The sequence below is a fragment of the Pygoscelis adeliae genome, unplaced genomic scaffold, assembly GCF_000699105.1.
Source record: "Pygoscelis adeliae isolate BGI_AS28 unplaced genomic scaffold, ASM69910v1 Scaffold106, whole genome shotgun sequence".
NCBI lineage: Eukaryota > Metazoa > Chordata > Aves > Sphenisciformes > Spheniscidae > Pygoscelis > Pygoscelis adeliae.
The window spans coordinates 1,067,865-1,080,884 of record NW_008824939.1 but is presented as its reverse complement, the minus strand read 5'-3'; the positions used below and the strand labels follow the sequence as shown (position 1 = coordinate 1,080,884).

General features: G+C 38.4%; 1 protein-coding gene across 1 annotated transcript in view; it reads left to right on the top strand.

The window, feature by feature from the left end:
* Window positions 1-5,730, top strand: part of FAP (fibroblast activation protein, alpha) — a 42,026-nt gene extending 36,296 nt beyond the window's left edge. The window contains exons 23-26 of the mRNA XM_009325387.1: window positions 2,670-2,734; window positions 3,612-3,684; window positions 3,948-4,021; window positions 5,397-5,730. Of these exons, the coding sequence (XP_009323662.1) occupies window positions 2,670-2,734; window positions 3,612-3,684; window positions 3,948-4,021; window positions 5,397-5,498 (314 nt within the window). The 3' untranslated portion in view covers window positions 5,499-5,730. The remainder of the gene's footprint in view (window positions 1-2,669; window positions 2,735-3,611; window positions 3,685-3,947; window positions 4,022-5,396) is intronic.
* Window positions 5,731-13,020: the final 7,290 nt, after the last annotated feature.

The following is a 13,020-nucleotide window of genomic DNA, read 5'->3' as shown; positions in this document are numbered from 1 at the left end:
GAATCACAGTGCACTTCAACTTCAGATGCTGCAGATGATCTCTGTCAGGAATCAGTATCTCTGATGACTGCAAAGTTATTTCCCAAAAGCAGTGGAAAAGAGAGGGAGTCAGCTGTGTCTGATATAATTTTTTTTTAATCAAATATTTTTCCCTTTAGATGTTTCTCAGCCACACCTCCTGTGTTGTTGTGTATGAGACATATTTTTATTTATGTTTACTGACTTAGGCTCCAAACTGTTCAGAGGAAACAACTCTGGGAGTATACCCCCAGGGCCTTACTGTGTGAATAAAGCAGGCACATACTCATACTTACTTGCAGACCTGTTAAGCTTTTGGCATGGTGTAAAGGAACCTTAGTTTAAAAAAGAATCATGGCATGCATATTTTCGATGAGCAAAATGTAGCACTTTGAACACATTTACTTAGCATATGGTCGTTTGCTAAGAAGTCTTGGTTATGAGAAAAATTTTTGGTTAAATGGGAAAGATTCCTTCCCTGACTGCTAGCACAGACATTCCTTGTATTTATGGTGTTTTGCAAACAAAGGGGAAAACATTTATATGACACAGGAAGTATAGTCTTCGTGTTTTCATTGGCATCAAGATTTTTTTAAGACATTTCCACTCATGATAGCAAAATTATTTCCAGAATGCAGGCATAAAGCACTATTTTTGCAAAAGTCCTTCAATAAAAGAAGAGTTATAAACATTTGTCCAAGCATTAAAAATTGAATGAAGTTTTTAAGTTAAAGTAGATTAGACCCGCACCATTGCAATCTTTACTTTAGCTGAATTTTCAGGAGGGAGTTAAAAAAATCTTGCTGAAAACACATTGTAAAATCCAAACAGGCAAATGTACCTCCACTAAGGAAGGAAGGAAGGAAACAGAAGGAAGTCATGAGTCATAAGTTTTGTCAAACAGATCATGTTAACATTAGGGTGAACTGTGTTAGGGACAAAACTACAGGATGCTACATAATTGAGTCTCTAAGTAGTATCGGTGTGTCAGAAGATGTACTGGCTCCTAGAGCTTCTAAATTCTGTCCCACCCTCTTTTAGATGCACAGATTAGAGTCTGAACCATAATCTTTTCTCTGAAATCCTGCCACTTACCTCCATTTTGTGTCAGAGTTAATAAAAGCTGAACAGTTATGAGATGGCAAGGGAAATCGCATTCGAGGACAATGTACAGTTAAAAGCATTACAACTGTGACTGTTTTATTAAAATTCGCAATTTATCTCCTTTTTCTTCCTCAGTAATTGACAAGCTGAATCTTCAACTTAGTCATTATAATGCAATTCTTCTGACCTCTGTGGACTTGTTGTAGCTATACTGGTAGAAGAGAGTGGAGAATTTGGCTCAGAATACTGTAGAAATGCCAGCCATTCAGAAAGAGTATATTTTATTGAAAACTTAAGCCCAATATGGTTGTTTGACACTGTGTTGACAACAGATATTGCACATTTTCTGTTTTCATTGAATGATAAAGGATTTTGATAAAAGGTAGTCTATTAGATTTTTTTGATACTTAATATATTACAAATTATCTTCAGGAGCCTTACTTTGCTGATCTGGGAGACATAGTATACATCTTTAGCACTTAGTGGTAACATATGTAAAGGATACATAATAAACCATGGGAACCTGGGTACATTGAGTCATTTTCCTTTCCCGAGAGGATTCTCATTTCTACTTTTTAACAAAATTATTCTAATGCAGTGTACTAAACTGGGCAACAAGGTAGACAGTCCCAATTCCTTACTGATTACAATGGCCATCACTTCTCTTATGGGAGGGAAAGATGCCAGCTCTTCTTTGTCAGGAAGCCCTGACTCCGTTAAATAAATAAAATTATTGTAATACTGCAGCTTGACTGCTCAATATGTGTCAGTTACCCATTCAAGGCAAGGTCATAAAGAAAGTAATGTTCTGGTAGTGACAGCTGCTGCATCAGTTTTCCACAAATTTTCCTAACAGCTCCTAGTTAAATTACAAATACCCAGGCAGCTCAGAGAGAGCTGTTCCTACTGATTTCTTGGTGATAGATACTGTTCAGTTATTTGCATTTGTTTTGTCAAATCTGTTAACAGTCTTTGTTGTAGTTAGAAAAAGGAATTTAACAGACAACTGAACAGCAATTGCACCACTTTTTCAGTGCAAGCTTGTATCATTTCCTGCTCCCCCTAATTGCTGCATATATCCATTCAATAGGAAAAGGACAACATATATATCCATATTTACTCTATATACACGTACACATCCCAGGCTGGAATTCTGCTCAGCTTCCCTTTTTAAGGTGTCAAAAATAGTCTGTGTCATCTTTCCACCGTGCACCTTTATTGGCTCATTGGCTCATTCAACTGACTTCTGGAGTTCAACCCAATAGCATAAAGCAGTATCAATTAGTTACCTTTATCCACAAAACCTTCTGTTGGTTCCACAGACAAGTATCAAACCACTATTTCTACAAGGATGGTTTGGAGGACGTTTATTAATTAACCTTCATAGTTGATTTTTTAAAATATGTTTAAATTTGGTGTATTATGAGGAAACCAAGCAGAACAGATACAGTTAAAGTAAACAACATTTAATTTGCTACGTGTCACTGGAGGCACAAAAATATCTCTACATTCTTTATCTATAGCTTTTTTCTTCTTTAATATCACAGCATCTATCTACACAGAACGATTTATGGGTCTTCCTGTAGAATCTGATAATCTTGAGCACTACAAGGTGAGAATTCTCTTTCTGTGTTGATCTGCCTTAAACTTGAATCACACTTCCATGGACAAGTAGAACTGTGAAGAAAGAAAATGACCTGCCAGCTCTCATAGTGGCAGTCCTGTAGCAGCTAAGCTACTGCTGTGAAATTCATATCTCCATAGTTACTTGTGGGTTTGTATTTATCAATCCTAAATACGCTAAATTGAAGGATCCTTATTTTCTCACTTGGACAAGTTAGACAGTTCTGCCAGTGCAAACCATTAGCCTAGGAAAGAACTCATGTGAAAGAGGTTAAAATGTCGATGTTTATAAGGTTTTGGTTGGTACTGTTAGCTGTGGTATGCAAAGTGCTTCATGCAAATTGAGCTGTCTGATAATAACAACATAAGCATACTAAACGGTCAGAACAGCTTCCCCTACATGAAACAGGTTGCCTTTCTTCTTTTCTTCACATTGATAGGGAGTCTATAGCTTCCTCTAGCAGCACACATACCAGAGAGGCCTGAATTAATGCCGAAAGAAGTTAGTGGAAAGACTCCTATTAAAGATTTTGGATCATGTTCTCAGTACCTATTCTCCATCCCAACTCAAAGAACAGAAATGCTCAATACCAAACTACCCTGGTAGAGCTGTCTGGGTAGCCAGGAATTCTAGCGTTCAGGGAATGACACATGGCAAGTTCTGTGCTTTTTGTGAACTGGCCCTTAGAAAAGGCACTAAATATATGGCTTCTATTATAATCTCAGACTGATATGAAGTCACTGCTGTCATTATTATGCCAGCCCATTGTTTGACTGTTGTTCTACTAGGTAATGAAAGCCTTTCAGCTCTGTGACTGAGTGGTTTAAACTGAAGCTGCTGAACTGTTCATTTTTCCTCTCAACAGAATTCAACTGTGATGGCAAGAGCAAAGAATTTCCAAAACGTAAAGTATCTTCTCATCCATGGAACAGCAGATGGTGAGGTTTGCAAATGGCAGTACAAATACAGAGCCAGAATCACTTTGTTTGAAAAACATTAAGCATCTTTCTATGCCTTTGATTAGGGTCAGTACTTAGATCTTTGGTACATTTCCATGTGACATATTATAAGATGCTTACTCATTCTTAGTAATGTCAACTGTATCACTTGATAATTAGTGGACACAACTTAATGCACTATAACATTATGCTTTGTGGTATTTACATGTTTCAACAGCCAATCTCTTTTTTTCCTTTTTCAGATAATGTACATTTTCAGAACTCAGCACAAATCGCAAAAGCTCTGGTTAATGCACAGGTGGATTTCCAGGCAATGGTAAATAACAGACTATTTTTCATTTTCAACAGTGGTTTATAGCTTTATCAATAAGCTTATCTGACATTTGGCAATGTTTTTAAGAATCCAGTTCAACTGAACATGCTTCAAAATCTGGCAATTGCTAGTGCATTTGTTACTCTTCATAAACAATTTCTTCCTCAAAGGATTTGCCTGCTCTTTTTTTTTTCCTTCTTGCCCTTTGGATGCTAGCAGGATTTCTCTCTTGTCAAGAACAACTTAGAGGCTTTTAAAATGAGCCGGGAAGAAGAATGAGAATCCAGCCTCCTTATGAAAGTTACTGATAGCTAGTAAAAGAGAGGAAGATGAAGGAGCTGGCTTCTGGAGCCAAAACCATCACTGGTTCTGATGGATTCTATCTTGAACTGGACATGCCTGCCACAGGCACGAGGTGAAACAAACAAAAAGGGTATAAGGTATCCAAGTAGTATATCCAGGATCAGAAAAAAAACAAGTTCTCCACAAAACTTGCTTGGGGTGGCATGTGCAGGCAAAGAGAGAAACACATAGGCAAGAGGTTAGAGGATATAAATGAGGAATGCACAGGGGAAAAGTAGTTCTGAATTACATGCTAAGCTCTGCTTCTGCACCTTTTTTCTCAGGGCTAATGACCAAAGTGTTTGCCTGCTATCAAATGTACTGGCCTTCTGCCTGAGTCCACTTTCCCAGGGCCATGAACTCCCCAAAAAGGGATCACACAGATCCCCCTGTACTTGGGGTTTGTAGGCCCTTTTGTGTATTCCACATTTTCTGCCTCCTTCACTGATATTTAGCAAACCCAGGTTATTTCTCAAGTATCTGGAATGGAATACTGTATGTAGTTGTACTCATTGTAGTTCAGCTATGGGGAAATGTCAGTTATTTCTGAGACTTAGCGTAATTCATACGTGTATTTTATTTGCAGTACACCATTCATAATGTTCATGGCCCTGCTGTAATGCAGGATGTTTTGAATAGAATTCCACAACACTTAGCCGAAAGCCTGTTGCTTAGAGCCCAGTATTCCTAAGCAAGACTGTGACCCCTATTGCCAAGGCCATAGAGCAGGTCAAGGGCATTTCGTCCCTAAGGGCATCTCAAAGCTCTTTTGCCTGACTCGATACAACTGACTTGTCAGTACTGAGGCAGTAATGCTTACGCCTAGATTACAGAAGGTTTAGAAACTTTTTTTCTAGCAAGAATATGAATATACTGGAAACTGATGAAAAGAAAAAAGATTAGCAATTCCCTCTGTTTTCTTGAGGCATCCACTTTCTTCTATATGGTAATAAAATAAAGTTCTTGTGTTGTTTAACTATTGCAGAATTGAAAACATAACATAGGGGTTTTATGGCTTTTTTTTTTTCTTTTTCAGTGGTATACTGACCAGAACCATGGAATTCCAGGCCTTTCCAGCAAACACCTCTACACACATATGACCCACTTCCTCAAACAATGTTTTTCTTTGTCAGAATAAGTAGGCTGTTCAGAGCATGCTAAGACATCTGATACATCTCTGGGAGAACGCAATGATAACAGTGCCCAGGTTATATAGTTTTCAGGTGAATTGATAACAGGAACTTTGAAGTTTTAAACTTGATGTTTACATCCACTTTTGATATTGTATATTAGCAAATGTTATGCTAATACATGTTTTGGCACATTTAACACCTGTTTGATAGAAAAAATAAAATCAGAATGTAAAACGCCATGTGCATTTATTGCCATTTTTCTTAAACTTACATTCTGCAGTCCCAAGATAGGTGGTCCATTGCAAAGGCACACTGCCAGATGAATATGCTTGCATTTGTTAACTACAACCGTAAAATGGGAAAGGACAAAGAAAGCAGTGCAGCTACCTAATTAGCATCCTAACAAGAACCAGTTTCTCAAAATTGATTTCCAATTTTTTGGAAGGAACCCAAGCAGGGGTAGGAACACACAATATTTAAAGCTGAAGTTTGGATAATTATTGAGAATATTGAATGCTGTGTTCAAATTTTATGCAACTCTTATTTGAAACCTTGATTCTGCAAAACTCTCAGTGTTCAGGTTTAAACATGAAAGCAGAACATTCATCATAGCTATTTTATCTCAGTGTTTTTTCTCCCTGTATTCAGAATATGTGAGCCATGTTAGCCTGTTTTTAATCACTAATCATCACCTCAGCATTCAAATTAATCTCAGTCATTCATCCCAGACTGGAGGGGAAGGATCAAAGGATTACGCAGGCTTTCTTTGCTTTGTTTCCAGTGAAACTATTTTAGGGAGTCTTTTAAAAATGCTAGAGGCTAATAATGATTGGGATACTTGTATTCTTTTGATTAGTAATAAAATCAGTTCTGTCATAATGTAAGAATATGAACAAGATAATTGGCAAGAGATCCACTGTAGATGAAATAATTTTCTGGTCACATGTTTAAAAAATTCTGAGTTAGCCTACCGCATAAGAACCGTGTTCTGTCTAACACGGTATCTTATCTCTGCTATTAGCCAGTGAGAGTACAAAATAACCTGAAAAAGATTGTGGAGGAGCCTTCCCAAAAAGCGAGCTGCTTCCTAACTCTCAGCCAGAGATCAATTGCTGCTTCTTTGTGGAAAAGCAAAGGGTTTCATTTGACCCTCTTGACAAAAACATGGGGTTTAGCCAAAATCATTAAAATGTGGAAGTGATTTGCTATGTAACAGCTTCCTTCGTTTTGTTAATGGCAATATCAAATCTGATTTTCCACACATGAGAACATTCCTCAGACACATCTTTATGTAAATGTCGTTGCCAAGCTGTTTGTAATTGTTAAATTATACTTTGATGGGAACTCTTCAGAAAATACTCAATTAGTTCAGGTTTTTTTGGAAACGCTGCCAATTAAGTGACGTTAATGAGCTTTTTGTTGGTAATGTAATTAAAATTCAACTGCCATAATGGTTAAAGGAAAAAATTATAGCTCTAAGAAAGTTAACATTAAGCAAATATAACATGAAGTGGGGCTAATTAGATGTTGATTATATGGTCCTACGTGCATTTGCTGCACACAACAGTAGTCTCAGTAATGTGATTATTTTATAAATACAATTCAGTTGAAATTACTGAGATTTAACTCTCAATTTCTTATATTGATACAACACCACAGAAACCATTGCAAAATTCTGGTGAAAGAGAGAAAAATCAAGCTCTTATCCCAGATGCTTAAAGGTTTTGGATACTTGAATATGTCAGTGGGAACCTAGAGCAATTTCCAGAAAGGCATGGTATCAATCTCGCATAAATATCAATATATTAAGTTCTCTTTAAATTTTTGCACATTTATTTTTATTTATACTTTTGAAAATCCTATAAGCTCTGGAAATGTGGCCAGATAAATTGGCCCTTTGTGGATACTATAAGTAATAAAGTGATGCAATGTGTTGTTCACACCCTGCCCACAGGTCTGTAGTCAGAAGCTTCTGGAAGTATTTGGAATAAGGGACATTTCAGGAAAATGTGTCAAATAAAATAACAGAAGGTACCTCTTTCCCAAGGGATCCATTAGTTGTTTCATTATTAATCTGCCCCTATGTCTGTCTGTTTCCTAAGGCAATCGGACTACACATCTTCCAAACTGCCCACCGTTTACCTTGGCTTGTAGGAAGCAGTTGTGGGGAAAAAACATGAAAAATATAAGTGCATCATGCTGCTGTCAGTTGTGCTTCGTTGTTTTTAATGTTGTTCATTTATTTGCCTTACACGGTGTTCTTGCCAAAGAATGGGAATATGTCTTCAGCAGAGTGTGACATTTACCTGAGTTGCTGCAATAACGTCTAACCTGAAAGCTTTATGATTGAGCAACCATAGATTTTGATGACCTCGGGGAAAATGTCCTAGGATGCTGTGAGTGTCAAAAAAAAAAACCCTCTCAAAAACATATATAACATCAAATTACTGGCCTGTGCTAATAACAGGTAACGTTGCAGTCATTCATTAGAAATGGTGCAGAGCACTTCAAACCGACCTGCGCAGTATCGCAGAATCACAGAATAGTTGGGGTTGGAGGGGAACTTTGGAGGTCATCTTGTCCCACCTCCCTGTTCAAGCAGGGCCACCTACAGCTGGTAGCCCAGGACTATGTCCAGGTGGCTTTTGAATATCTAAAAGGATGGAGACTCCACAACCTCTCTGGGCCACCTCTGCCAGTGCTCGGTCACCCTCGTGGTAAAAAAGTGTTTCCGCATGTTCAGACAGAACCTTCTGTGTTTCAGTTTGTGCCTGTTGCCTCTTGTTCTGTCACTGGGCACCACTGAAAAGAGCCTGGCTCCATCTTCTTTTCACCGTCCCTTCAGATATTTACATACAGTGATAAGATCCTCCTGAGCCTTTTCTTCTCTAGAAAGAGAACTTTTTCCATTCTGCATTACTGTCTACAATCACAATCCATGTCATAAGCATCACCACAAATGTTCACTGGACAGTTATTTGCCCCATTCCTTTTTAATCCAGCCTACAGTATAGGCTCTTCTGTAACAGAGCTTCAACACAGTTCAAGGTGAATGGGCTTGTCCTGAGGAATCAAGCTGAAGCTAACAAAAATATGTTTAAGGGTTAGCCTTATATATCAATGAAAAGTATCTATATCTATACGGCAGACGTAGAATATGGTATGTAAGAGTCAACACTGGGACACAACTTATTATGAAACTTAGAAATGATAGCTTTTATGGCAAGATTTTCTAAGCTGATGAATGAATGTCCTCGAAGTTTTGCTTCCCATTTTCAAATGTTTTAGAGCATCCGGTTTTCAGAAAATGCTGAACACTTTGTGCTCTTCTTTTCTCTTCTGAATAAGAATCTCACACTTCAGATACCCAAAAATACCACGTCAGACAATGAAACTTAGTCTTCAAATATCTGTCATATAAACAAGGTATACAAGCCTCTGAAGATGGAACATAGTTGTTCTGAATTAAGTAGACAGGCCCTTGATAAATAGCCACAGATACAGTTGTTTTAAAAGTCAGTTTCCATTATGAATCCTGTTTAGCTTTCACAAAATAAAGCTAGAGCTGCAAAGCAAAAACTGCTTTATTCTAGGAACTGAAGTGTACATAAACAGTAGAAAACCACTGGTTCCACACCAAACCATTCATTCCCCAGCACCTATTTTCATTATCTACCTCATTCATGCTGTGTGAGTTGTACATACCAATGAACATGCAATCCTCATACCTCAAACGTGGCACTACATGCTTTGCCTCACTTAGGATTACTGCAGCTGCAAAGAAGAAAAGGCCTGAAGAGAAAACAGCATTAACAGAAAATCAAGTCTAACCCCAGCCAGGCTCCAGAATATGGTTAGTGTTATACTCATTTTACTCAGATATCAAGTCAAATTCAGACTACATTCAGTACTTTCCAGTTTGCCAGTCAGTTCCAATTACAAGGCACAGCTGTTTAGAACATTTTATAGTGTCATTTGAAGGCTCTATATTTAATCTGAATAATTCATAGTATTTGCTAAGAGCATTTGGTATTACTTTCAATTATGAACATTGTCTTCTCAGAATGTAAAGTAACTAGTACATACTTGGCCAGCTCTTCTGCTTGCGCAAATTGATGCAGCTCCATTGACTTCAAATGGAGTGATTCCAATTTATGTGAGTAGACAGCGTGGGCTACAGCACCGTTACAATAGCTCTCTTTCCCGAGGTACAAACCCATCGGCACCCATGGCAGTGAGCATGGAGTTGCATGCTGTGGAAAGGCTTAGAGACCCTAAACTAATCCTCCGTTTCAGAAAGCCATTCTTGCTCTCCAAAGTGTAGCCATGGAGTTGTATACATACATATGCACACATTTGTGTGTGTTATGTATATGTACACGTGTATGTATGTAACATGATGCATATGTTTTATGTATGTATGTGTTTGCAGATATGTTCTTCCTATAGATGTTGCCAGAAGGGGAATACAAGGCTCTTTTGGCTGATTATGATGTAGCGACAACAGGAAAATAAAAGGGGCTGCGCAGCCCAGCCTCTGAACTCGTGGTTGACAAGGTTAGGGAGAGAATGCTCTCTGTGCAATGTAAGAAAGAAAAGGGTTTGGGCCTGTAGTCATACCCCATGACTCCTCCCTCCCATGTTCTTTAGATATGTAATGGATAATAATAATATAATAACAATAAATATGTAATGAAGAAATACACAGAAAAATGTGGGGCATTCACTTTTTTGAAAGCATTTCTTGGGAATTTTTTTACTTTTTACTTTTGAAAGTCAGCAACTTCCTAATCCATTAAAATGTTCAAATCTTGACAATTTAATTTTTTTTCTTGTACCAACAGTTAAAGAGTTAAGAGAAACATCCTAGAAAATTATGATATTCAGAGTATGCTAGCCAGTTATAACAAATACATTGGTCCTATTTTTCTGAAAAGCCATGCCAACTGGAATTGTCACTGCTAGAGCATCAGGTTCAGTGTGCAGCTGGTAAGAATTCTGCTTCTCATTTTACCTCTTCTGTAACTTTCCCCACAGATTTTTTGTCCAGTGAGTGCAGTACACTGTCCTTAACAGCAGCCATTACCTGGAGCTGAGGTGATGGTGCAGGAAACTTTGATCCACTCCAAATGCAGTGAGCCCAAGATACAGATCTTTTAATGAATCCAAGTGAATCATGAAAAACATTAAGATGAAACTTTCCTGAAGGCAGGTCACTTTCAGGTTCTGTCTCTTAGTCAGACTCAGTTGAAGTACTGTCTCATATGTAAACTATAATATAGAGGAGAGTGAGGTTGCCCTTGACTTTTGCCAAAAGGTGCCATCTAACTATTGTATTTTACAACGTGAGAGGAAGAAACCTGGGTACATATGCATGTTTCATACACTCATTACAATTTTCTGCTTCTGTTTGGTAACTCGTTTGCTGTGCTCTTGAAATATGTATTACTACGGATTCAGTTATAGCAACTGAAGGTTGCATGGCTCTTGATGGCAGTTCACTTCTTTCCTGTACTTTTTATTGTCTGTGTATCACTTGAAAAACAAATAATCAGTCACCTTCTAGATGCTAGATGACCTGCTAGATGACATAGCCTGTGTAACAACCTGCCCAACCAGGTGCACTGAGCTGCTCTGCCTCATATGTTTTTTTCTGAAATCATCCTACTGTAAACAAGGAACTTTATCTGACACAAGAAAATAAACAGAGCTAAACAAAAAGAAAAGAACTGCTTGTTTCCTGGAGGAGATGATATTGTCTTACACTCTGTATTACCTGTTTAGGAAGCTATGTATCTTTAACTCAACATGCAGTGAGATAATCGCCTGTAGCAATCCATTTCAACAAACGCGTGCGTGCCATCCTGGTGTAAAAATGGCCTAAACGGCCCTTTGATCCCCATCTGCTGTCCTGTCGGGGTACTGCAGGGCTGGGCAGCCCGCCGCCTCCCGCAGGAGCCGCAAAGCTGACCAATTCCGTGGAGAGACAGTCCCTTCTAATACTTAGCGCTGGACTTACAGTTAAACTGTGATTTTGCATCCCTTATATAACGCTCATAAAGTTTAAATAGAAAGTAGATTAAAAAAATAATTCTGAGATAAAGACGACAAAGTATCTCAGTGAAATCGGCATCTCACGAAAAGAAAGTAGGTTTTGGGTATAAGGTTGTTTCCAGGCTTATTTTGGCTCCTTTGGCACTGTGTCTTAGAAGTCACACAGTTGTTTGCCTAGGGAAGCTTGGTACATAGAGATGGTAATTCTGGTCGTTTCAAACAAAAAAAAAATCTGAAAAGCCAAGTTTCATAAATATGTATGCGAGTTTGTCTATCCTATGCCAATCAATGACTGGGAATCCATGACGCTGAATGAATGTGAAAAATACAGTTAGGAGCAGGAAGAAAGAGGACATGGGGAAGAAAACATGTGGAAAAGAAGGGGAAAGAACTAGTAATTAAAAAGGAGAGTAACAAAAAGGGAAAATAAGGCTCTCGGAAATGACTAAAGGTGTAAACAGAAGGCAATGATGAGAGGAACAGAAGCTGTGCTCTTAAGTTCCCAGCAGCAGCATTAGTAGACACTTGCATTGTAGCTAGAAATGACGAAAATGGACAATGAATCTCAGTAGATGGATCCAAGAGCAGGGAAAAATTATACTAACACCAAAAAAATTCTTTAAAATTGATTATGTGGACTGTGTAGTGAGACTTAACATTTCCCTAGACCCATACTGTGGTACCACAGCAAGGTAGTTAGGATAGAGCTCTAGGAAGGGTCCACTGAATTTTGTTTGCCACTCTAGGCAAACACTAGGGTTATTAAATTTATACACCGCCTCAATTGTATTGTATGGGCAATGCCAATCTGGCTGTGGTCAGCCAGTGGAAAATCACCTCACTGGAGAAGATTTTTGCTGGCTTCATAGAGCAGTGTTAGGGGAAATAAGAGAGTTTAGTACAATATGTATGCTTTGTGCCACAAATTAGACCATGGGCCACCCCAGACTGGAGCACAGGCTGTCACTAATGTTCACTGAGATGTCCACTGTAATTCAAGACCCTTCCCTCTACTGAGCAGAACTGAAACTCAAGGTGGAGTCCTTCATTTAATGTGTCTCCTAGACTGCCTGGCACCTTACATAGGTGATAATCATATCTCACTTTTGGTACCCTTTTGCGTTTTACAAAGGATTATCGCGATGTATGAAATGTCTGCAAAAAAAAAAAACTTCTCCAGGAATTTCTTGAAGGGGGATATCTCACTTGCTGCTTCATAGACAGGACAAAAGACCCATATTCCTGACCGGCAGGTTTTTTCAGCTGCCAGGCCATTGACAAGCTTTGTGTCAATCTCTCCTACCTGTGCTCACCAGATGGCTGAACATAGTCTTCTTTGGCAATGCTGCCCCACCACAGCTATGAAATTGCCCCTATTACTGAATGGTTTAGGACCTTGACAATGTAGCTACACAGCTACAAAGCTCAAATCTGTTTTGTTTTTTGGGGTTTTTTCCTTGTAGGGAATGGAGA